General features: G+C 50.8%; 2 protein-coding genes across 2 annotated transcripts in view; both read left to right on the top strand.

The window, feature by feature from the left end:
* On the top strand, positions 1 to 21726 carry PRELP (proline and arginine rich end leucine rich repeat protein). Its single transcript, XM_074935857.1, has 3 exons — positions 1 to 136; positions 12023 to 12977; positions 16571 to 21726. Exons 2-3 carry the CDS (start codon positions 12038 to 12040, stop codon positions 16744 to 16746), a joined length of 1116 nt encoding a protein of 371 aa, XP_074791958.1. The 5' UTR covers positions 1 to 136; positions 12023 to 12037; the 3' UTR covers positions 16747 to 21726.
* A 669-nt stretch (positions 21727 to 22395) lies between these two features.
* Positions 22396 to 25281, top strand: part of OPTC (opticin) — an 18338-nt gene continuing 15452 nt past the window's right edge. Inside the window, exon 1 of the mRNA XM_074935861.1 lies at positions 22396 to 22542. The gene's annotated coding sequence lies outside the window, so the exon portion shown is untranslated. The remainder of the gene's footprint in view (positions 22543 to 25281) is intronic.

The following is a 25281-nucleotide window of genomic DNA, read 5'->3' as shown; positions in this document are numbered from 1 at the left end:
ACACACACACAGAGCTTAGAGGGAGGCTCACTCGTGTCAGAGCTGAACTGCAGTGAGGAAGAGGAGGAGGAGGGGCAGAGAGAAACGTTCCTGGGGATTAATAACAGAGAGGCAGGAGGAGGGGCAGTGCACACAGGTAAGCTCTGGACATGTGTTCTGCTGGAGAGTGTTGTCATCTGGGCTGATTTTTACAACCGAGTCAGCCACCTCCTTTATCAGTGGGCTAATATTACCGTTCACTTTCCAACTTCTGTGAAACTTCACACAAGTTTTCTTTTCTTTTCTAGTTCAGATGTTGGATCTTTCTTTCTTTCTTCAAAAGTAAAACTTGTTGGCAGGGAGGGAGAAGAGGCAAGAGGGTATCTTTAGGTCTGCAAAGCAAAAGGACAAACCCATGTGTAAGATCGTTGCAGATGCTGTAGACTGTTTCTACGGAAGCATAATTCGGGAACCCCTTCCCCCCCTCCATCCCCCCAACCACTACCTTTCGCACATCCACTCTTTCTCGCTCTCTCTCTCACACACACACACACACACTCACGCATGTCTAGTTTCTCAGCTGGAAATGCAAAAACCAAGGTGCCTATTTAAATGAAAGCTGCCCACCTTAATGCAAGCGCAGAACAGGAATTGCCCTGCATCAGAAAAGAAGCGTAGAAGGGATATAGGGAGGAGTGGAGACTGAGAGCAGGCAAGATTCCCTCTGCTACAAAGTCTTGACTTTTACTGGGTGGCAGTTAACCAAAACTTTAGTAGTTTTATTCTCAGCAGACATTAGCATTTGTTAATTCCTCTTCCTATGTGTTAAACATAAATTTGCTGTTTCAGATCAGATCTCAGAAAAGCTCGGTAGGAGTTTCCCGGCCGGGGGCAGGGGGTGGGGGGCAGAGAACTCCAGAAATCGCTGCAATCTCAAGTTGGGGGTGGAGGTGGCTTGGGTGTTAACCCCCCTTTCCAAACGGAGAGATGTAAAAAGAACACACACTGTTTTGTTTTTCTGGGAAGGAGTGAATCAAGTTCTTTTCTGAGAAGGGTGTGGGGGGCTGCACTGCATTCCAGTTTCCTTCAGTCAGCTGGGGTTTTCGACTTGAATTGCAGAAGCTAGATCCCTGATGCCAACATGCAGAGGGCAGAACCCAAGCTGCATTCATATTTGGATCATTCCAAGGGAAAGGAACCCAGGCTCCCCTGCCCAGATTGTCCCAATGGTATAGAACTGAGAGAGTTCTACTCCAGGGCATTCGGAGAAGTTTAACCCATTCCTTGATGCGTAGATTTGACACTGCACCGGGACAATATGGAGACATGAGGACCAAGGTTCTTAGTCCCTGTTCTGGCCGAGGTGGGAGAGAGAATGAAGTGTGAAGATAGTAACCCTAACTGAATCCCTAGGAAAGAGATTCTGTGTATAGCAATGAGCAGAGACTTGTGTTGTACAGAATCCTCCCTGTGTGGACTGAGAACTGTGGCCTGGGGAAAGGGTGTGTGTGTGTGTGTGTGTTTGTGTGGTGCGGAGGGGGGAAGATTCAGCCTTGCTGTGACTCAGTGTAGGAGTGGTAGCCTGAGACAGAGAAGCAGTTTTCTTCAGCCCGGTCTACATCTAAAAATGAGATTAGCCACGTCGCTCGGGGCTGTGAACAATTTTGCACCCTGTAGTTAGCTCGACCTAACTCCACTGTAGCGGCGAATTTGCTACATCGATGGAGGAAACCTTTCCGTTGCTGTAGGAAACGGCTATACTGCAGTGGTGTTGTCGCTGTAGCCATTGTAAGGTAAATGTGTCCCAAGGAACCTGAGGTCCCAGCCCACCCTTATCAGATGTTTGGCTTCTGCTCCCTGCTCTGCAGTGCGAGGCAAACCACCCAAGATGGCTGCAGAGGCATTGTTTTCATCTCCTCTGTCAATCACAGACACTCCATATCCCAACTGTCCTGTCCTAGCCACGCAACTGCACTGAAGCTGCTTCCCCGGCCCTTACGCGGGAGTACGGTTCTTGCGGCGTGTTGTCCATACTGTCCTTCCTACTGGAGCACTTGTGTCAGGAGAGAGATCTAAGTGCAATGAGGAGGCTTTTCTCCTCCTTGGGGAGAGAGGGGAATCTGGAGGAGCAGATAAGGCAGGCGTTGGATGGCAAATTCTCAATCCTTAGCGAGAGAAAGCAGAGGAGCTGAATTACCGACAGTGCGTAACAAAGAGGGCGTCTCAGGAATTGCGCTGTATTCGCTTTGGAAACACCGATCCCATGATCTCCTTGTGTCTGCTCTGCCAGTTCCACTCAGTGTGCAGCACAGACGATCCAGCCATTTAGCCTGCTGGACAGAGGGGTTCTGGTGTGAGGCCAGGGACGACCGAGGGACAGAGTGAAAGGAAAGGGTGTGGGGTGAGCCTGACACACTGGGAGCACAGATGCCAAAGGGGGCTTCCTTAGCACTCAACATATGCTCCTTAGCAGTGGTGGCAGAAGGATAGGAAGATACTGGGGTTGCTGACGACAGCAGGGTGGGGGATATGGCACCCACTGTAAACTCTGCACCTAAATGGGGAAAGATGAGGGGGAAATTTCTGTGGCATCTAAGTGGGGATCTGAACACCCATTTGCACGCACAGAAATACACGGTCTATGCTTGCTGCTTACATGGCCACTTCTCAAATCGGGGGGCTACAGTTTGTTTGCAGAAGGAGACACGGGCAGAGAGGGACAGATCGAAGAGTGACACTGGTGCTGCTGAAGAGCACAAGCAAGGATTTTCTGTTACAATAACCCAGGAATTATCCAGCCAGCTGATCCTAGCTACTTTCCACACAGGGCACACCCCATCCATATGCATGAGCATAAAACCTTCCCTGCAGAAAAAGGCTACTGCAGCTGAGTCCCCGGGGTTGGATTAGCCAGTGGTATGATGGCTCCAGCCCAGCACGAATACTCTGCTGTTTAAACTCTCACTCCAAAACCTCTGAGGAGAATTGGTCCTTAGCATCGGGTCTCTGTTTTTAAAGGTACTTTGGGGACCTCTGAGTCAGAGCGCTTGCCACGCTTTCCTTCATCCCATCACTGCTTTAAAGGCATGCCGGATGCATGTTTAATATATACTCGATTCTGCCATTTCAGCTCTCCAGCCCAGCTGAATAAAGGAAACCCCTGTTTTGTTTAGGGTTATCAAACCAGCTGACTGGGAGGCCTGTTTGGTCAACCCAGCCGGTGACTGATTAGTGGGCGTAACTGATAGACAAAAGGGATGGCTAATGAGAGAGCTTGCTGTTCTTATTTTAGGTCACCCTCTCTGTTTTAAAGGGACAAGCACGTGCTCTGTCCTAGTCTGTTCATCACAAATGCTAAATAGCTGTAGGATGGGGAGGAGGAGGTCATCAGGCCTCAGGCGCACACAGAGGGGGAGGAAGTTGGGATCTCAACAGAGCAGCAGTGAATGGAGGGAGCTGCTGTAAAGGGAAACTTTCTCGCTGAAACAAACAGAAAATGATCCCTGGCGCCACGTTTTGTAAAAGCTGGCTGTGCACATCACTGCCCCCTACTGGACAGAATCAGAACTGCTCATTTGTGTATCATAGACCCTATTCTGCATGGAGCAAATGCTTCATCTCAGGTGATTGGGGGCTGTCTTTCCCCACTCTTCGCATGGAAGGTCTAAAAGGCCATGAAATGCAGCTCAGTGGCAACTTGAACTACTTTATTCAATGAATTTAACTCCTTTCCCACAGGCAGTTAGCAAGTGTCATGAATATACTTGTTATTCAACCAATGCACTGTTGACTTTTTTTGACAGGGATTGATGAAAATTTTCAGAAAGCGAGGTGTTTTGCCTACTTGTGATTGGTCAGAAAGGTCACCTGCTATTGTTACTGCTCCCTGACTGGAGGAACTTGCGTGCCAACAGTTGGGAGTGCAAATCTAGTATTTGGTTTTCATGAAAACTTGTGCGTGTGACTTGAAATTCCTTCCTTGCAATCACATGAATGTGGATGGAAAGCCAAGACACAAGCGTGGCCAAAGACAATTGATTTAAACATCCAAACATATTAGAGGGAACTATAAAGTTCGAAGTGGCCTCAGATTTGTTGAAACATCTCAAATTTCTGTCACATGCCTTCCTTTTGGAAGGTATTTTTAAGACCTGGCTGGATTATTCATTCCACATAACATTTATTGTGTGTGTAGCTCCTTCTTGTGCCTGCGAATTGTTTGCAAATTGACCCAGTTTTCTATGAATGCATTTAATATTCGGAATAGTTTATGGGGACAAATTTCATCTTTAGTTTAACTCTTCATGGTGTGGGATTGGTCACCTGAGGCACCAGGTAGCAGCTCAGATAGCATGGTGATGGTCATCTGAAATACATACAGTGGATAGATGCACAGTAGTTACCCTCAATAAACAGTGGAGTGTTGGTTCCAATAGGTTGATAGCATTGTTTCTGCTTGCTGACATTTTTATTCAGCTGTGACATAGAGCAAATAATGAAGATGCTACTTTCAGTGCTGAATTTCTGGGCCAATAACTGTCTGTATTGAAATGTGGATTCCTAAAAAATTTCAGAAATAAACCAACACTCCCTCATGCCCAGCAACTGGCATGACCCTGTGATAGGAGCAGAGCGAACACACTGGGTTTGTTCACAGAAATATTTGGAAACTTCTTTCCGTGTTATTCAACCAGCTCTGGTATGTTCACTTGAGTGACAATCCTGTCCCCCACCTCATGCCTGTCTCTCTCTCTGCTGGGTTCTGCCCTGGGATCATTAACTCTTGCATAACATCACAATCGTTTGCCATGGAATGATGTCAACAGTTAAGCATTACAATTGGAGAGGGGCCTGAACCAAAATCCCAGCTGTGAAGAGACACAAGGAGGAAATACACATCCCAGCTTTGCAACTGGCGCCTCCCTCCATAACAGGCTAAACCAAAATCCCAAATCCAACCCTCCTCCCCATCCCACTCCACCCATCTACAGCCTTTGTGGTTTTTAAAATCCAGATCGGAATTTTGGATTGGAGTCCCGGGAAACAGCTTCCGACAAGAGAGATGAGGTTGAAAAAACGAGCATGTGTACTGGGGGGTCAGGGGAAACCAGAGGTAGTCGGATGTAGACAATATCCCCGTGATGAATTTGTCAGTTCCCTGCGGCACTCAATGTTTTCCTCTCGCCCGACCCCAGACAATGGTGCACCTAATACCCAGCAGCTTCTTGAAACCCCGGAGCTGCCAGAACTTTGATTGAAAGCAGCAGGCCCGCAAGGGTTCTCCGGATAAAGAGAGACAAAGAGAAACAATGAGGAAAAAGAGGGGGTGGAGAAAGCCCAGAATCTCTTCATGGAGAGAGTCAACTGTTTAGAAGCCCAGGAATGCATCCAGTCAGCTGGGCAGAGGTATTTCAAAGGGAGCCAAGTTGTCCATGGGTCCAATATGCCAGGAGCCCTTGGTGGAGGCTGCCTGCACGGGGGAGGTTCTCCGCAGCTCTTGCTGCGACGTCTCTAAGTCAGAGACTCTCTAAGTCAGGCTAAGTCAGCCTGGGCCAGGATGCAATGCCAATCTCGCCAGTCGCAGGAGCTGTCTCTGGTGGTGTCAGGCGGAGGAGGAGAAGCTAACGGCTGCTTGGGAAGCAATTTCCTTGCCAGAGAAAAGGGGCAGAAGGACTTGTTTCCCAGGGGGATTTTCCATTTCTCGACAAGCGCTGACAAACCTTTCCGCTTCGCAGCCACGTGAGCCCTCACTGCCAGCTTGTTCGCCTGATGCTGTTGACATTTCCCTGCTGCAAACCGAATGGGAATGGGACGGGCCTGTCTCAGCCCCTGTCTGTGCGGTTGGTGTGGAGCAGGCACCGTACCACGCGGGGCTCGTTGTGAGAGGCAAATGAAGTCTGTGTGCTGCGACAGACCCGGACCAGGGGGGTGCAGGAGTCTGATCCTATTGGGATCCAGGAAGTGGGCGGGCAAAGCTCGCCCACTGCTAAAGGATCCCCCCCCAGCCTAAGGGGGGGATCCACAGGACCTGGAAGCCAAATGATTACGTGGGACAACTAATGAAGAACAGGAACGGGAGTGCAGTCAAAGGGTCAAAAAAAGGGAACCGGACAGGGATGGAGTCTGGTCGAAGGCAAATATATTGGCCACTGGATGAACAAGTTTCTGTTCCCTGAGTGACCAGAGCAGGGCCTGCCCTAGAGCAATCAGGAACCTGCCAGCACCAAGTAAGACAGGCAAGCTAATCAAGACACCTGGAGCCAATTAAGAACTTTCTAGATTCAATTATGGCAGGCAGGCTAATCAGGACACCTGGTTTTAAAAAGGACCTCCCATCAGTTAGTAAGGGGGTGTGCCAGGAGCAGGGAGTGAGAAGGCGGGCTGCTGGAGGAGTGAAGAGTTCAAGCGTGATCAGGCTTCAGGAGGAAGATCCTGCAGTGAGGATAAAGAAGGTGCTGGGGGGAAGGCAATGGGGAAGTAGCCCAGGGAGTTGTAGCCGTCACACAGCTGATACGGGGAACGCTGTGGACAGCTGCTATCCACAGGGGGCCCTGGGCTGGAACCCGGTATAGAGGGTGGGCCCGGGTTCCCCTCCATCCCCCCAACTCTTGATCAGACACAGGAGGAGTTGACCTGGTCTGTGAGAAACACCAGAAGGGAAGGTCTAAATTGGAAAGGGATCTGCCCTGTCCCGACCCACTAGGTGGGACACAGAGATTGCGGGGATTGTTCTCCGTTCCCCCTATGCTGGCCAGTGATGCGGTTAGCTGAGTGGATGGCAGGTTTGAGCCACTAGCAAGAGTGGCCAAACTGAGGGCTGCCGTGAATCTCTGAGGCGAGCAAATCCGCCAGGAAGCGCAGGACCCACCGAGGCAGAGGAGGAGCTTTGTCACAGTGCACACATCCCCCAGCGCCCAGGCTCTGAGCGTTGTCTTTGCAGGGCTCCCCTGAAGTCCTGCCCAGGGCTGCGTGGCAGGGGCACTGCAGCTGGGGTTAACAAGTGAGGTTGGATCCTGGCGCAGGCGGGGAGCGTCGCACATCTGAATGCACGAGATAAAGTGCTGAGCAGGATGGGGAGCACACATCTTGCTTTGTTTGTTCTTTACACAAGGGGTTCTGCCTTCAGCCCTCTCTGAAGCCCTCCTCTTCTCCCTCTGGTCGCACACCAGACAATTGGCAGTAGCTTGGCCAAGTTGCTGCCTCATCTGGCTTACAGACAGCTGGGCTGTGAGGGGGCAGGTAAGCAGGAGTGGCACAATGGATCTCCTTTCCATTCTCCCTCTGGTCTCCACTCCACGCAGCTGCACATCCTCCAGCCCTGGCCACTGACAGGGGCTCAGGAAGGCTATTCTGCTTGGTTTCATGCACATGATCTTCCCTATGTCCTGCTACCTCCTTCCTTTGCCATTGGCAGCCCGGGAGAGAATTTGATCAGTTTGTCCCTGCTCCTTTTTCTATCCTGTCCTGGGATTCTCCCTCTGAAGTGGCTGATACTGGCTGCTCATTGCTACTGAGCTAGATGGACCCCTGGTCTGATCCAGTATGGCAATTCCTACGTTGTCTTTGTCTTCGTTGTCAATTATGTCTCTGTGCAAAACCATTATTCACAGGTTGATTCTTGTCAGCCATAATCGCTGGGCCTCTTCAACCCTTCTGTACATCACCTTAACGATACCACACTGGGCTAACGCTAGTTGTAAAAGATGGGACATGGTGGAGAAAGACTATGTGGTCCGATGGACCTAGTGCAACCGTGGGGATTAGGGACCTCCAGGGGCCTCTTCTTGGCTCTGCCAGTGACCCGCTGTGTGACCTTTGGCCAGTCACTTGACCTTGCTATGTTTCAGTTGCTTCATCTGTAAAATGGGGATATATTCATATGTCCCCACCTGCTTAGAGGTGGGGAGCAGGTCTGCGAGAATTGTACAGGTGGGATTTTCAAAGGGCATTGGCCTAATTCAGCTCCCCTTGAAGTCAGTGGAGCCGAGCTGAGCCAGCGCTGAGCGCTTTTGAAAAATCGCACGCTTAATGTTTGTAAAGAGCTACACACATGAAAAATCTTATAGAAGTGTTAAGTATAGTGTTATTATTGACACTGTTCCTTACCTACCTAGGTGCTTACATGGCCCCATCATATAATATCGGAGCAGTTCCCAAACGTTAGTGAATTCAGGCTTCCAGCCTCCTTGTAAAATATGATGGCTTATAACCCCAATTGTATAAATGTGGATACATAGAGATCAAGGGACTTGCCCATGGTCACACAAGGAGTCTGTGTCAGAGGTGGAAACTGAACTCATAGTAATACCTGGCTCTCCTATAGCCCCTTTCATCAGTAGATTATCTAAACGCTTCACAGAAGAGGTCAGTATTATCATTCCTATTCTACCAATGGGGAAACTGAGGCACAGAGCAATGAAGTGACTTGCCTAAGAGTCACCCATAAACCAGTGGCAGAGCCAGGAATAGAACCCAGGTCTCCTGAGTCCCAGTCTAGTGCTCCAACCACTTCTAAAAGCTTGCTTTTAAAAATACGTTGGACAAGCACGTGTCATGGATGGTCTAGAGATTTGCTTGGTCCTGCCACAGCGCAGGGAACTGGGCTTGATGATTTCTCAAGGTCCCTTCCAGCCCTACATATCTATGATCCTATGAAATCACACTGCTGTTTCTCAGAGCACCTCCATTCTAGTCCAGTATGTAAACACAAGACTATCAGTCCTTACCAGCCCACCAGCAGCTGCTGGTCTGCCGCTATCATCATTTAGCCTATTTATGACTGATTCATTGACTTCTGGCTCAGCCACAAAGCTAAACACGCCACATCGAGGTGCTATTTCTGCTGGGTGCATTCTGAAGATGCAGTCAGTCTCTTTGGTGACACTTATAATAGTGAGCTGTAGCTCATGAAAGCTTATGCTCAAATAAATTGGTTAGTCTCTAAGGTGCCACAAGTCCTCCTTTTCTTTTTGTGAATACAGACTAACAAGGCTGCTACTCTGAAACTTATAATGTTCCGTCATGGGTCATTGACGGAAGCGTAGCCTCCTAAGTTAATGATCACATGACCATGTGTCTTTATGATTCATATAATCTATGGTGCAAGATTCGGTACTGTCACTTGGTGGCACTGCAGTTAAAATATCTTTAGAAACTGAAGTGAAATCATTGTTCAAAGCTGGCATGGATTTTTTGTGGTAGGAGGCCCAGGGAAGCCAAGAAAATATCACTCATCCTTGCTATCTGTCATTCACATCCTAGCCACTGGGTATACTTTTCCCTTCCTCTTCTTCTGTGCGCTACATTATCCTTTGCCAAATAGCTTACACTGTACTGCTTGCTGCTTCGAGACCTCTACCTAGCTTCTCCTCTCTGGATATTTAATACATTCAATGATTGCAAACCCATTTCAACACGCCAGTTCTTAGTGAGCCCTGTGCACTAGAAGTTGGTTTATGATGGGCCTCGTGGCATAGAACATCCTTTGTCAGACGTAGATCTAATGATCAAAGCCACAGATGATCCTGCTAGGAGCGATTAGCCTCGTGCTTCAGGGAACAAGCCAAGCATTAAACCGCCCAGGTTTGGGGATAAACGTTCCCTTTGGGTGGGTTATTCCATAATTGTGCATTAGGAGGGTTACACACTTTCCAAAGATACAGCTGACGATGGCCACTATTGGAGACAAGAAGCCAGACTAGAAGGAACATCCAGCGTGGCAGTTCCTATCGTTGTATGTTCCTTTGCCTGTTAAGCATGTTAGCAGATCGACCCCTGCCTTCACTTCTCTCCTTCGGCCGCAATTCAGCAAAGCACTTAGGCCCAGATTTTTAAAGGCATTTGGGCATTGCTGTGTCAGCGTTGCAACACCTAACTGACTGAAGAATCTAAATCTTATTTGCAAAAGGGATCTAGGCACTGAGGCCCATTGATGGGGTGTCCTGAGCACAGCTACCTCTGAATACCTTAAAAAAAATCTGAGCCATCCACACTTGCCTGTTTTAAATTCCAGTGACTCTGATGGCGATGCTTTGCCTGAACGGTGCCCCAGTGGACTTTCTCTTCTCTGCTGGCTCTTTATAAGAGCCAAGCAGAGTGAAACAATGGTTAACACTGACCCAGCTCAATCAAAATACTCTCTGGAGCAAAGTGATTTGCTGGGGGAGAGTGGGGGAAAGAATAATCTGTAAAGAGACAGAGGTGAAAATCGCTCCTGGAATATAAAATGGCTGGTGTGAAATGGTTTATCTGCACTGCAGCCAGCCCAGGTGTGACTTTGAATTAACAGCTGAGACTCTGGCCCCACATATCTTGTGGGTCACCTTCAGACCCGCTTGTCCAGCCCACGCTACCATAACGCATCTCCGCTATGGTACTACAGTGATTGGGGGGGCTCACAGAAGAGTTCAGCACTGAACCCAACAGTGCCTTTTCTTGATCTCTGGGTGCCCTGCCGTTTAAAATCATATTGGAGCCAAATGCAAACTTCTCTGTCGTTCGGGTCCATCTCTGCGCATCCTGTCTGAGCGATGTGGGACTCCATCTCGTTCTCCTGGAGCTTCTGTTCCAAAACGAAACCGAATCTGTGACCCGGTGGCATGGATGATAATAGTGCTCTGAAGCCACATTCCCTCCCCTCCCCCCAATGTTCATAAAAGTGAACACAGAGAATGAAGTGAACTGTGCCTTCCCCCTTCCGTGTCTCCTGTCACATTACTGCTTCAAGGAGTAAACCCCAGGGAAATACATCCAAGCAAAAAGCCATTGTGTGAAATGGGCCCCAGTGAGCGGAACAGATTAATGGGCTACAGAGCCAACGGCACAAAGCGTGATGCTCGTTGCTCCACAGGTTCTGTGCACAAGCATGAGGGGCCCGATCCAGGGAATAACAGCCTGCTTGTCCATAGATCTAGGGGGGCATCTTGCAGGGGGGGTTAGCTGAACTGCTCTGCCGCCCTAGCCTGAAAACCTGCTGCTATGCAAAGCAATGAAAAGCCACTCAGCGGGTTGCCTTTCAGAGGCATTGTCCTCGTGAGAGTTCGTGACAGCGTGCAGCGATTTAGGCAATGCGGGGTGATGGACGGTGACGTGTGAGCCGCAGGGGGCTCACTGCTTGAGACCAGCTTGGGTAACCCCCCCAAATTCACACACTTGTCTTCACCGAACCTTTTGGGTCTGTAATACGGGGCTGGGTAATCCAGGAGCATCTCACTGGAACAGACTGGAGAGAGAGAGATTAGCTGTACTGCCCCGGGGGAAATCTGTTCAAGCCCATCTCATTTTATGTTTTATATATATAATATATTGTCTGTGTGCATCTCTGCATTAGTTCACCCTTTCTTTTCACCTTCTCCTCACCCCACTCCCTCCACCACACACACACAACCGTTGTGTGTTAATACACACACACACACACACACACCCTCCAATAGATGTGTCTGAGCGGGAGGAAGGAGCCCTTATATAATGAAGTATGAAATCAGAGCTGCCCCACTAATTGGCTAACCAGCACGATAGCAGACCTTGCGTAAGGAGGAAGGGAGGATGGTCTTGTTGCTGAAGCACTGGTCTGGGACTCAGGAGATCTAGGTTCAATTGCCAGGTCTCTCACAAACTTTTCATTTCCCTGCCATTGCAGGGTGGTGGGCACTGGTGAGCCTTGGTGCTCCCGGTTCTCGGCCTGCAGCACATAATGGTCTAGTCTCCTGGGGGCTCCTTGGCTCTCATTTTGGTTGTTAGGTTCGTGTGCAGCTGGTGCTGGTGGCCTGGGATATACAGGAGGTCAGATTAGACTATCTGGTGACCGCTTCTGGCCTTAAAGTCTGTGACCCTATGACTTCCTGTGTGACCTTGGGCAAGCCCCTCGATCAGCCATTGCCGCCGTTCCCCATCTGAAAATGGGGGATAATTACTCGTCCCTGCCTGGTGAGGTATGGTGAGGGTAAACTAATTAGTGTTCGTGAGGGGCTGATACAGCTGTGATGGGGGATACATAGTATCTAGACAAGCCTCTTTTTAACAAACCCCGTTGTGCCCCCTGCAGGTGAATCGCTGGACCATGAAGGCAGCATTCAGATTGCTTCTCCTCCTCATCCTTGTGTTGATCTCTGAAGTGAACGGGCAGAGGCGGAAGCCCGGGCGGAAGCCTGGGCTGAAGCCCGCTCGCCTGACTCCCGAGCCAGTCGAGCCAACAGAGCTGCCTCCGCCCCTGCCACCGGGCCCCCCCTCCGTCTTCCCGGATTGCCCCAGAGAATGCTTTTGTCCTCCAGACTTCCCCTCAGCCCTCTACTGTGACAGCCGCAACTTGAGGAAGGTGCCCCTCATCCCTCCCAGGATCCACTACCTCTATCTCCAGAACAACTTCATTGACAGCCTCCCAGAGGAGTCCTTCAAGAATGCCACGGGGCTGAGGTGGGTCAACCTGGACAACAACCGCATCAAGAAGTTGGACCGGCGGGTGATGGAGCAGATGGAGAGCCTCGTCTTTCTGTACATGGAGAAGAACCAGCTCAAAGAGGTGCCGTCCTTCCTGCCAGCCAACCTGGAGCAGCTGCGTCTGAGCAGGAATCAGATCTCCAAGATCCCCTCTGGGGTTTTCAACAAGCTGGAGCACCTGGTCCTCCTGGACCTGCACCACAACAAGCTGAGTGACGGAGTCTTCAACAAAAACACATTCCGGGGGCTCAAGAACCTCATGCAGCTCAACCTAGCCCACAACATCCTGCGGAAGTTGCCTCCCGGGCTGCCCAGTGCTGTCCACCAGCTCTTCCTAGACAGGAACAACATTGAGGACATCCCCGATGATTACTTCAAAGAATTTCCCAATCTGGCCTTCCTCAGGCTCAACTACAATCAGATTTCTGACAAAGGGCTGCCCAAGAACTCCTTCAACCTCAGCAACCTGCTGGTGCTGCAACTGGCTCACAATAAGCTCACCAACATGCCCTTCATCAATCCCAAACTGGAGCACCTCTACCTAAACGACAATTCCATTGAAAGTGAGTTGGGGGGTAGCAGGTCGGCAGGCCTATGTGGCCGTGGCTGGGCCTAGAGGGAGCAGACGTCCGATGGGGATGCAATTCTTTGCAGCGGGAGATCGTTTCTTTCCATGTGAAACCCACCCACAGGGTTCTACTCCCTTCAAAACAGGACTTGATGTTTAGAATGGGTTGGTGGCCCTTTCATATGGGTGCATGGGGCCAGGTGGTGGAAGGGCCTGTGCTTCGGAAAAGGATGGTCCAAAGCACTACTGAGGAGACCTGGGTTCAATTTCCTGCTCTGCCACAGATTTGCCCAGGATCATAGGGGAAAACTCACTTAGTCTTGCCATCTGTAAAATGGAGATAATACTTCCCTACCTCGCAGGGATAAACACATTAAAAACTGTGAGGTGCTCAGATACTACAGTGATGTGGGGGGCTCACATGTACCTAAGATAGATGGAAACAATACAGCTTAACTTTCTGTGTGTTGAGGCTAGCAGGGCTAGGAGAAGCAGAGGGGGATGAAGGGAGAACAGGGCTATGCTGGTGAGCAGCTCTGCAACTCCATCAGAGACGGCTTCACACGGATTTAGGCGAAGCACAGCGATTTCATGGGACAGGTGCCAGGCCATGAAATGCATAAACACAGCAAAAGTGGGAATAACAAAGGCCTGTTCCCAGCAGACCCAGATGTTTGTGCTATCGGAGCTCTCACCACCTGCTGCCCTGGTTGAAAACATCTGCAGGGGAGCAAGAATGCAGAGCTCCCTCCAGAAAGTCTCTGCATGCAAAGGAGAGACACACAGAAACCAGCCCAACTCCTACTATTTCTGGCTGCAGAGTGGGCTGATGGAGTTTTGGTAGCAGAGCAGTATAGGGGATTATACACTTGTAAATCAGTAGTCCCAAAACTGTAGTTAAAATCTAAATACCCTTATGGCTGGCAGCTATTCCCATAGACTGTCACATCAGTGAAAGGACCAGGAGAACCCATTTACAATAGCAATGAAGGATGTAAGCCCAAAGTCCTTACTTAGACAAAACTCTCATTGAAGTTAAGGGGGAGATTTTCCTGAGTGAGGATTTCTAGATTGGGCCCTTATTTGCCAAAATGGTCCACCACTGTAGAGCAGCCCCCTGTGAGGTGGAACATAGCAACTGTAGTGGTCAAGGGAGGTGGCAGTAAATTACAGGCATCCAGTTTAGGAATACACTGGGGTTTGATCCAAAAAATGACGAGAGGAGCAAAAAGTCTGAAGGTGGAGAATCCTAGTAGAACTAAGTTGTCATCACTGAAGGTCAGCAGTGCCAGGAGAAAAGGACAAGGAGACAGAAGGGCCCAATCCAGGCCTTGCTTAAGTAACTGGAACTAGCCCACGGGGGACTAAAGAACCAGCAGCAACCGACAGGAGGCCAAATAAGGGCCAATCTGGGCCAAGTTTTAACTAGCGGGGAAACTCGGGGTCAAGTTGCTGACTGATCTGTGATGTAGTTATTCAGCACAGCCATGGTATACTAGTTAAGGAGGTATATGCTGCAGGTTAGAGAGGGACCTATGTTCCAGTCCCCTGTGCTGCCAATGGTCGGCATTTTATCCTGAGCCTTGTGACATTTGGTGGCTTTTTTAAGTCTTCAGCTCCTGGAGTCATGTATTAAGTGAGAATCTCTGCTTTTATTTTCTTTAAGAGCAAGTTTCTAGCCCTCATGGTGGCAGAGAAAAGCCTGAAATGTGATTCCCCTAAAGCCTTGCAAACAGAAGGCGAACAGAAAAAAAACAGCAATTTTTTTTGATGTCATGGTTTTTAAGCCAGTCTTCTGACTTTGGGAGGCCTGGATCATAATTTTTGAAAACCTGGGGTTGGCGATACCGATTCTATTTCTTTTCTCCCTTTCATAAAGTGCCACAGTATTTCTCACCTTTCCCTTGTTAAGCACAGATTATTCCGGGCGCTTCCTGACAGAACTCATTCACCTCTGTCTCCAAGGCCACCCTACCATAGCACCCTTCTCTCTGCCCCACATCACTGAGAGAGCCACTATAGAAGATGTTAGGAAGTGCAGATGCAATCTGAGAGCACCCCAGACACCCTGCAATCGCAGCAGAGCACGGCACACACAGCATAAGAAAAACAGACATGAAAATAAACCCCAGAATAACTATTCACGGCTAATGCTCTCTTGAGCTGCAGGGTTTTCCTGTCTCTTGTGATGGCTTCATAATGGCAGCAATGATTAGCAATACACTGGGCTATTTTTATAGCTACCTACAGGGACGGGAGGAATTATAGCTTGTTGTTTCCTGGAAAATCACCCAATCAGGAATATTCTTAGGCCGATGTGAGTGAGTCCCCAGCTGCGATAGCCAATTAGAAGACAGGAGGGGTGGTGGTCACACCTTCTCGGTGGCCTGCTGGAGTTCTCACTTGTTGCAAGGACTTCTCATTGTTTGCTGGAGTTAATGACAGAGTGGAGTCTCCAATGCCTGGCTGATGTTTTGAAGGGTGGCTGTGGAGCTCCGCTGGGGCTGTGTGCGCTCAGATGATTTGGTGACGCCAACAGCCGCTATAAGATTCCTCTGGTGGAATCGTAAAAGCTGTGGGGGCTGACGGGCAGAAGGACTGGAGTTTGCATCTGGATAGCCAGGGGAGGTGAAATCCCTCATTCTCTTTAGTAAATCCAAGCCCGCTGGACTGATGAGCCCTGCTATGTCTGTAGGGGGAGGAGGTGCCACAAGAGGGAAGCCGTGTCATGCAGGAGTTAACAGATTGGGTGAGCCTGTTGGTTGGTTTGACACATGGAGCTTGGCAAGGTGATCCACCACCTGAGACACTGAATTCAACAACAGGAATCCCTACGTTTTGGTAGACAAAAGGGGACTTGGGATGCCCACATTGCCAGAGTTAGGGTGACGTGCAGCTCAGTGCTTGCAGATCCCCACTGACAGAAGGACAGGCAACTCTGCTCTCTTGCTCTCCATCGATAGAGGTATCTTTTCAGACAGGCTGAGGTGCTGCCTCCGAGTCCAGGGGCACAATTCTCACCCACAGAATGAACCCCGGGTGCAGACCTGAGTCATTGCATCTCTGCCACCCGCTTTGCCCCCAGAGTCAGCTAGTTAGAACAACAAGGACTTAGAGTTGCACCCAAAATCCGTCGATGGGTGCAAAAATGCCCCCACAAAAAAGGAGAAAGTGTCCCCCCCCCGTTTGCACCTAAACCTATACATATTTCCACTGTAGCATCAGCACCTAGGTACTGCAGTGATGTGCTCTGTCAATAAGGCAGATGCATAGCTAGCTCGTCCCAAGAGAACAGACATACCCAAAGAGATACAGGTGTAAAGTGAGGGGCAGCGGAGTTTTTCTCTTCCTTTGGTGCAGTGAGAACTCCCTCTTCTGTTTCAATATACTTTAACCACAGGACGGGGTGGTATGCACCAGAGGCAACAAATCAGATCTCTTGCAAGCCCCGTAAGCACGAAGTGATCACTGAACCCCATAGACTGGTGGGTGGATGAGTGGGATGCAGAGTAGATAAACTCTCAGCATCGCTCACCTGGCATCAGGTGGGCTCTTCCAACCCATGCCATGCTCTCTCTTCCCCTGCAGGAATCAACGGGACCCAGATTTGCCCCACCTCCCTGGTCACCTTCCAAGACCTCTCCTCAGATCTAGAAAACGTGCCCCGGCTTCGTTACCTGCGCCTGGACGGCAACCAACTGAAACCGCCCATCCCCTTGGACCTCATGATGTGCTTCCGGCTCCTACAGTCAGTCGTGTTTTAACTCTCCCAGCGGTGCCACTCTCCCGGGACTTTGGCTTTGCGCAGACAATTGACTCCAGTCTATGTCAGACACTTGGAAAATATCGCGTTCCCCCATTCAACCCACCCCACTCACCCCTCAATGCTCTGTCTCCTCTTCCTCCCCCATTCTCTTTTCTCCTTCCTCAGCTGCAAGGAGCACCGGCCACCCTTAGGTGCAGCCCAGTACCGCCCCTGTGGATGCCGCATGTATCTAATAGGAGTGCACTTCCTGTCAGATACCTGTAGTGCCCCCACGATGGCACTATGCCACAATACGCGTCCAAGGCCTTCGTGTAAATGGGGCCCTTTCACTCCTACCCCTTAGGTGAAAGTCAGAGAAGAGGTGCCTGCTCAGATGCCACCCACTTATACCCAGCATGCAACTGCCTTTCCCTCCCAGGTACCTGTACATCTTCCAGCCATAGGAACCATCCCCTGGTGGACCTGGTCTTTGTAGGGCTATCAGCATCTCCTCCCAACTTCAGCAGTCAGTGGTATGTGAGCTTTGTTTTGGGAGCACCCAGTGATGGAGGGGCTGTCTGGCAGATGGGAGGGGCAGGGGGCCTGGGACTGGACAATGATCCGGGGCAATTATAGCTGCTTTATGAGACAAGGTGATTTCATCCCCAAAGCGGCAATATCCGGCAAAATAACGCAAGTTGTCTTGGGCACCGAGATCCAGTTCAGGTCCTTCTCTTCCAAGGGCACAAAATTCATTCGAGGTGGGTGTTGGGAATCCAGGTCAGGTTCTACTTCTTTCCAAGTCCTCTCCTTGGCCAAAACTGGAGCAGCTCACTCTTCACTTTGGACGATCCTAGGGAAACCCAATGGGTTTGCTCAGCCATTGTGTCTTTGGGCCACATTGGCGCTGGACTCACCCACCAACTTCATGCCAATGAAAGCTGATGAAACCTCAGAGGTCCCCCACTGAGCAGAAGATTCTGGGTGCAGACACCGTATAAGCATGTGGCAGGCATGCAGAGCCCTTGGGTGGGGTGAACGTATTCACATGGAAGAAGATTCATGCAAACAAGTAACTTCCTCAACCACATGGCAGCTTCTTGCTGCATCGTGTTGGATCCTATTGCTATTCATGGCAGCCAGGGTCACCAGCAGTTCCCCACCGCCAAATCAGATAGCCACCATAAGGAGTCCCCTTAAAGTCCAACATTAAAACCCTGTGGATTATAGGAATCGTGGTGGAGTGCCCCTTTCATGCACGCCCACACCAGTCTGCCCTTGTGTCAGAGCACTATGGGCATCACCCATCACTGAGAACTTTTAAATCAAGATTGGATGGTTTTCTAAAAGTTCTGCTCTAGGAATTACTTTGGGGAAGTTCTCTGGCCTGTGTCACCCAGGAGATCGGACTAGATGATCACAATGGTCCCTTCTGGCCTTGGAATCGACGAATCTATGAAAAACCACAAAGAGGGTGGTCTTTGCTCTGGTTGGGGACCTACAGCCGGGTCCTTCCTAATACACGCGGCTATTTTGATTCCAAAAGATGGTTTCGAGGTGAAGAGTAACTCCTCGAGCCCAGAGCTTAGGGTAGTTTGTGGGGCTAGGGTCTGCAATGGGGCTAGATAGAGAGACCTCTCAAGGCGAGGGGAGATGGATTAACTGTGGCTCTACACGTTTAGGGACAGCTTGAGCTGTCATGGCACTGCAACACTCCTGCACGAGGGGGTCAAGTCCAGGAGCTGGTGCTGAAGGGTGGACATTGCTGGGGCCCTGGATTTTGCATGGGTAGAGCAGAGAGATCCTCATTCTGGGGAACAGGGACAATAGGGGAGATCTGTCTTGAAAGCACCACCTTCTTGCAAGCAGACAAATGCAGCCTCTGTTCCATTTATGGGGCGCCACAGTGACACCCGGTGGCCAGAGAGGGTGACGTTGGCAGGCAGTCCTAGATTTCCCAAAGATCGACATTGTTCCTGTTTAAAGGTAGCTGGTTACGTTAATCCCATTCATTCCCTTTGGGTGGATCTGACCTGAGCCATTTGTCTTATTTAAAGGTGGCAGGTTAGAGCAATGCCCGTTGCATGGTGGGGATCCCTGCTTCACATTCAGGGGCGTCAATCCAGATTTAGTCCGGCGGAAGTGAGAATTGTCGTAAGCCACAGTCCTCCCCCAGCTATGCATTTTGGAGTGGATTTAAGTACAAGTGACTTCATTACACCCTGAGATGGGCCTGGATCTCTTGGGGGATCAGAACGATGGTGAGAAAGCTGCAGCTTCCCTGTGCACGCCCCATCAGAATGAAACACCCTCTGCCTGTCCCCCTCGCCCCCCCCCCAGAAAACCACCTGTGGGAGGAGCGAGAGGAGAGAAGAGAGATGTGAAGAACAGAAGAAGCTTCCCAGCCCACTGGCGCGGGTTGCTTTAGCTTCCTCTTGTCACCACCTCCTGCTTCCCTTCGTGCCCCTCCTCCGGAGTCCTCCAGCATCCCATTGAAGGTCTCTATCGCCTTTCTTCAGACCCTTCACTCGCCTTCCCCAGTCACTTATTCCCTCCTGCTCTGTCTGGGTGAGAGCTCTGCTCAAAGTCCCTGCTTGCCCCCCAGATTCCTCTGAGGTTTGGAAGCAGCGTGAAAAAGTCTCTCTCAGCTTTGCCGATCCCGTTCGCCAACTTCAAGCCTTAAGTCCCAAGGCCAGGTCCTTCAGCTGGTGTAAATTGGCTCAGACGTCAATGGAGCTGCACCTCTGGACACCAGCTGAGAATAGTGCCCTCTTTATCCCTGGAGACTCCATCTAGCTCTCTTCCCCTCTGTGTAACAGATGCTTTGAGACTTGAATATTGCTTTGGCAGCTCACACTGCATCCTCTCCAGCGGTATGTGGAGCAGCGCCCAGTGCTGCGTGCTGAAGCTCAGAAGGTGTCTAACATGCATCGGGCACAGTAGCAGTGTTGCCACAACCTAGTGCCAACTATTCCCATGCATGCAGCCCAATGGGCAGAATGAGGCATTACTGTGTCCTGCGTGGTTTTGTTGTTCTGCTCTGCACAGCGCTTAGATTTTCAACGATTCCTCCCCCCGGGACCCCATCAGCGTGCTGCTGGGTGCCACACGCTCAGCTCGGATCCTGGTTCCTCTCTTCCGCAGACTAATCACTTTACACATCTCAGCAATGAAGTGCGTTCGCCATCTCGGTGGCCTGCTCACCTCAGTGACTTGAATCCCTCTGGATCCCCGTGATTTGCTCTGCCTCCGGTATTAGCATGTTCGGAGGTCACCTTTCCAAGCAGGCACAGCAAAACAGGCCCAGTTCTGCTCTCCCTTACCCCTGTGCAGCTCGCTTTGAACTCAGCAGGATTCTGTGCGGGGTAACTGAGAGCAAAATTGGGCTTGGCGTCGGGAAGAGACGTCCCTAAGGCTTGACGCCCCCCCACCCCACCCGGCGTGTGAATCCATTTTGGCTCCTTGTCTTAGCAGATCTTTGGTGGGTGTGAATTGGCGAAGCTCCATGAACTTCAGTGGGGCGAGGCTAGCGGAGGTTCCAGCTCATTGGTCTTTCCCCCTTCACATTGGGACTGCTTTTGACTTACAGCTGCATTGCCTCCACCTTAGCAGCTGGAAGGAGCTGGGGTGTCATGAGCCACCAGTGTGTGTGTGTCTCTCTTTTTGTGTTGCACATAGAAACAGAACACCTTAATATAATTCCCAAGAAGCCTGCCCCCACCCCCGGCCACATACACCCCTTTCCTGTACCTCCAACCAGGTCTCAAACCCTCCCACCATCTCCTCTCTTCCTATCCTGCCCTGATCTTTCTGTCTGGTTTCTCTTTGGCTCGCTCTGTGAGCCAATACGGCACCGTGGAGCTGCACAGATTGAACTCAGTAGCCGACGGTATACGTGCAACCCCCTCTTCCAGCCAAACCCCGCCACTTCGGCCCTCAAAGCCAATGGACTCCCATTTACATCAATGGGCTTTGACCACATCCTTAGTGACCAGACAGCCCCATTGTCCCCTGGACACGTCCTCCCAGGAGCTCCTGTTGGAGGTACACGCTCGGAGTCAATTATTTTAACAGCAATGCAGGCGTGAAACTCGCTCTCCTACTTATGTCCGTGGGGCCAGCTTCAGATCTCAGTGACGCAGGGGTAACTCCAGAGTCACTCCATTGATCTTGGTTGAGTTGCTTTGGATTGTGACATGTAGAATGTGATCTCCTGGTCTCTCTCCTAGCCGACCTTGCGTTATGTTTCATTCTCGGTCGCTTTACAGAACCAAACACCGCTGCCTGTTTGTACCTTTTTCATTTTCATTTTGAAAAAAATACTCAAAGCTTATTTTTTATTCCACCCCCAGTTCTTATACATACGGCTCTTCCTCCTTCGCCACTGCATACATAGGGGTCTGGGTTTCGGTTCTTTCTGATTTTCCATGTTTATGTTCTGGACCAATTGAGGCTCGTTTTTTAAAGGGAAAAAAATCCGTTTTAAATCGGTGTTTATAAACAAATAAACCCACCAGCAATTGTCTCCCTTGAATTCAACAAAACATGAACCCTCTGTGAGAGGAGGAGGTTTTTAAAGGCACAAATGGGAGTTAGATGTCCAGCTTCCATTGCAAAGCGATATGAGTGATCCATGAAAATCAGTGGGAGTTAGATGCCTTAACTCCCCTTTGTGCTTTTCAAAATGTACCTGCCAAGCCACAGCGATGAGCTACCAGTAAGCAGGAGAGAGACTATTAAGATCTACCCATTCCCTCCGCAAAGACTGTGAAAATTGCAAATTCCAGGCAGGTATTTTTGATAAAACCTTCTTCTCCAAATGTTCCTCAGTGGGATTTATTGGGTTTGACTGGTTTCAACCTTAAACCTGGAAACCCTATGTATATATTTATATATCTATATGTGTAATATATACCGGTACACTGTACATGTATAGCTATATACATACAGTAGCTCTCAACTGATTTTAGCTCAATGGTATTTTCACTTCTCCTAGCCCGTGGCAGTGAAAATAAAATGATTCAAAAAGAAACCTGGAAGTGCGGTCAGAAAATGCGGCCTAGGGACCTGTTAGCAACTGAGGTACTGATTATTTATTCACTCCAAGGGTTCTCTGGGACGGTGCCCATCGCATTGGTGTCTGGGCACCACTATGAAGTTCAGGGTCAGATCCTGTGCCCTGCCTTCCTCTGCTCCCTTTGGGCCATGCTGCCAGAGGGAAGAAAGAGAAATCTAACCTTACCCCCCTAGCTGGGGATATCCCCGGGGTAAGAAAGGTTCCAGCAGGCGTAGGAGCTGGCATAGCCTAAGCAACCATCTCTGCAGGGCAGAGGTGTGGCCAGACCATGATTTGCTTAAGCGATCCCTAGCTGGTGGATGGGTCCTTAGGGCACCACCAGCTGATGCAAAGTACAGCAGCCCCCCAGGCTGTTCTCAGCTGGGCCACGGTTGGACAGAGAATCAGTGACTTGTAACCAGCTCCCGGGTGGGCCCCTCCTTTCTGCTGTGCCCAGCAGGGAATCTGGGCCTCCATCTTTAGAAATACACTGGTCGTCTGGCCCATTTGCACATGCAATTACCACAGACAATCCCAGGGAAGTGCAGGGACCTTTAGCACGGAAGCAAAGACTTCTACCGCTTGAACTAAAGGACTAACTCTGCTAGCTGGTAGGCGTTTGTGACCCTCTCTGTGGGCCACGTGCTGACGGTGGAGGAGACATGCACTTTCCAACACTTGCCAGTTCGGAGCTGCCCTCAGTTCATGATCACACCCCTCTGGGGATGGAGCGTTTGTGCAGGGAATATGCAGCCTGGGGTGAGTCTCTGTGTCTAGCTGTACGTGGAATGGGTGTGGGGAGGAGAGATTTTGTCTGTCTGGGTGTCTAGGTGTATGTGTCAGCTCACAAAGGATATGGATATGTGTGGGGTAAGTGGTTGTGACTGGCTGTGTGTGCATATGTGTGGGGGGCATGTGCACGGGAACAGAATGGGTGTGGGCTGCAGTGTATCTTTCTGCCCATTGCTATAGACTCAGCTCATCAGAGATTGTCAGGGAGGCATGAATCATAAAGGGGTGGGCGGGGGCCTGTGGGTGAGTGTGTGTGTGTGTGTGTGTGTGTATGAATGCATGTGCCTAGACGTGGCGCTCCATTCACGTGTGTGTTGGCAGGGAGACGTGTCCATGTGTGCAGAGTGGGTGCAGGGAGCAAGCTAGCCTCATGCTGATCGCCGCAGGATAAAATCGGAGTGTTTTATATTGTGATCAATGCGTGAATCGTAAACTCTCTGGTATGCATATGTGAGCGAGAGAGGGAGAATTACCTTGCCACCCCTCTAGACAGGTCAGCCCTGTCTCCTGCAGGATATCAACACAGCAACAACAACAAAAAGGAAGGGGATCATTTCTTTCCCTCCCCCACCCCCGCAAACAGCTCAAAAGTCAGAAAGTGGGGCTCAAAAGTCAGAAAGTGGGGTGGTAGCTTGTAGCTCTCCAGCCATGTGAGCAGGCATCAAGGGGAATGTGGGAAATCTCCTAATTAGCCCTACTGGATTGCTGATGATCCAGGGGACCTGGGCATGCCGCATGGGAATGGGAACATCAAAGGCATTCCCAGGGCTGACAGGGCATTTGATATATGGGAAGGAGGGGGAGGGGAGGGTGTCATCGCAGTGGGGAGTCATCGATCCTGCAGAGAGGAAAAGAGAGAGAGGCTAAAATATGAGGCCCGGTGCAAGGTGCATAACGAGACTAATTACAAACTGCGGCCCCCATCCTATCAGTGGATGCACAAGCATGGAGCCCCAGTGCCCTGCAAAGCCCCATTCATTCTGCAGCACTGGCTGGGGTCTTATCTCCATTATGTCCCACCAGTGTAATGCAGCCATCTCTTGGGTGGTGGGTGGCAGTCAAGCAGCAGCCAAGGGGAGGGGGGAAGAGAAGAAATGGCCTGGGCAAACCTCGACTCCTTTGGAAAAGCAACGGGGCATAGCAGAGCTGTCGTGGGTTTGAATTCAGCTAGAATTCCTCCCGAGAGCTCTTGCTGCATCCTGGGCCTTCTCCAGTTCCCCGCTCCCGTGGCCTGGGCTGTGGCTTTCAGCCCACATCTAGCCCTTTCTCTGGCAGTGGTTTAAAATCTTCCAACCTACAGGGAATGAATTGTGCCTGGTATTTTCTGGGCTGGAAGGGGACAGGGAAAGCAGGGGGAGTCTACCTAGCTGTCTGCCTTTAATGCCTCCCCTTAGTATCTCCCTCCACTTAGCCTCTGCTGGCTACAGCAGTGATCTCCGAACTGCAAGCCTCTCTCTCTGGCAGCCCCCGCGATCAGCGCTTCACTCCTGACTTCCCCGTGAACCGAGTCCGTTTCATCCAGCGAGCGGGCGGCACAGCACCCAGGTGACCCCTGAGAAGCAGCCAAATGCTGCTGGGCCCTTCAAAGGAGCAGACACGCTGAGTCAGCTGGAACGCGCCTCTCCGGGCTGCCACGCCACCTCCAGCACTAGCGAGCCTTCTAATGAGGGCTTAAAACGGATTACTGCAGGCCCTCGGCGCTTTTCTGTGCCTAGCGGGGAGGGGGCTGCAGGGCATGGCTGCCCTTCAAGCTAGAACACGGCTTGGGTTTTTCCAGGGTCCTTAGCACCTCCCCATCACTCCACCTCCACCCTCCCCTGCTTTCCATAATCATCTCATCAGCGTAGCCCTCCCAACTGCCCCGCATGGGCCTGTGCGGGTGGTCAACGAAACGCAGGACCCAGGGTACCTCGGTGCAGTCCCCACTATGGTTCTGAGCCCACAACGTTGTGTGTACGGCTGTGTGAGACGGCGCCTGTCTTGCTATGTAGGGCATTAGAATCTCTGGAGGTGGGAGCATGTGTGGGAGGAGGCTGGGTGCGTGAAAGAGAGCAGAAGCGGTGTGCGCGTGTGTCTGTATGATGGGATTGTGTGTTTGTAAGTGAGGCTCTCTGCAGAGGGGTGCGTAGGTGCGATGAGTGTGTGTGGGGGGAGGGATGGGGGGCACATGAGGTTTTTAGAGGCATGAGCACCGGGCACTGTGCCTTGCAGATGTGAAGTGCGCATGGATGTTCCGGGGGTTGCACGCTTAATGGCCTCTCTCTGGCTCAGATTCTGGTTCCAGGCTCCAGGCTAGGTGGCCCAGTCAGTGCCAGGACGTGTGTAATCCGGATACATGTCCTCCAAGAGGCAGTGATGTTCAGTCCCTCCGACAGACACTGATCCTCGGAGGCTGACGTGAAGCGAAAGCATCAAGCTAGGAAGTAACCCCTAGAGAGCATCTGTTCAAGTCACAAGGCACGAAACTGGCTCTCCGGCCATCCGCCATGGAGAGGGCTGGACCAGGGAGCAGTGTCGCTGTAGGTCAGGGCTGAGGGGCATTGGCAGAGCTGTGTGTAGGGATCCAGGAATGGGAGAGCAGGGAGGCCTGCAGGTCGGGCTTAAGGTGCATTGGTGGAGCTGTGGGCAGAAGCCGTTCTAGGCATATCAAAGCTAGGCAGCTGCTAGGGTGTTTGCGGATTTCTGGGGATGGCAGATTTGGGGATT

Source organism: Natator depressus, chromosome 21 (assembly GCF_965152275.1).
Source record: "Natator depressus isolate rNatDep1 chromosome 21, rNatDep2.hap1, whole genome shotgun sequence".
NCBI lineage: Eukaryota > Metazoa > Chordata > Testudines > Cheloniidae > Natator > Natator depressus.
This window is presented reverse-complemented; position numbering and strand designations above follow the sequence as displayed.

What these genes read in the sequence shown, in the direction of transcription:
- PRELP (XM_074935857.1), top strand. Translation starts at nt 12,038, where the DNA reads ATGAAGGCAGCATTCAGATTGCTTCTCCTCCTCATCCTTGTGTTGATC. An exon ending in AAACGACAATTCCATTGAAA is followed by an intron (nt 12,978 to 16,570) that starts GTGAGTTGGGGG and finishes CTTCCCCTGCAG; the next exon opens with GAATCAACGGGACCCAGATT.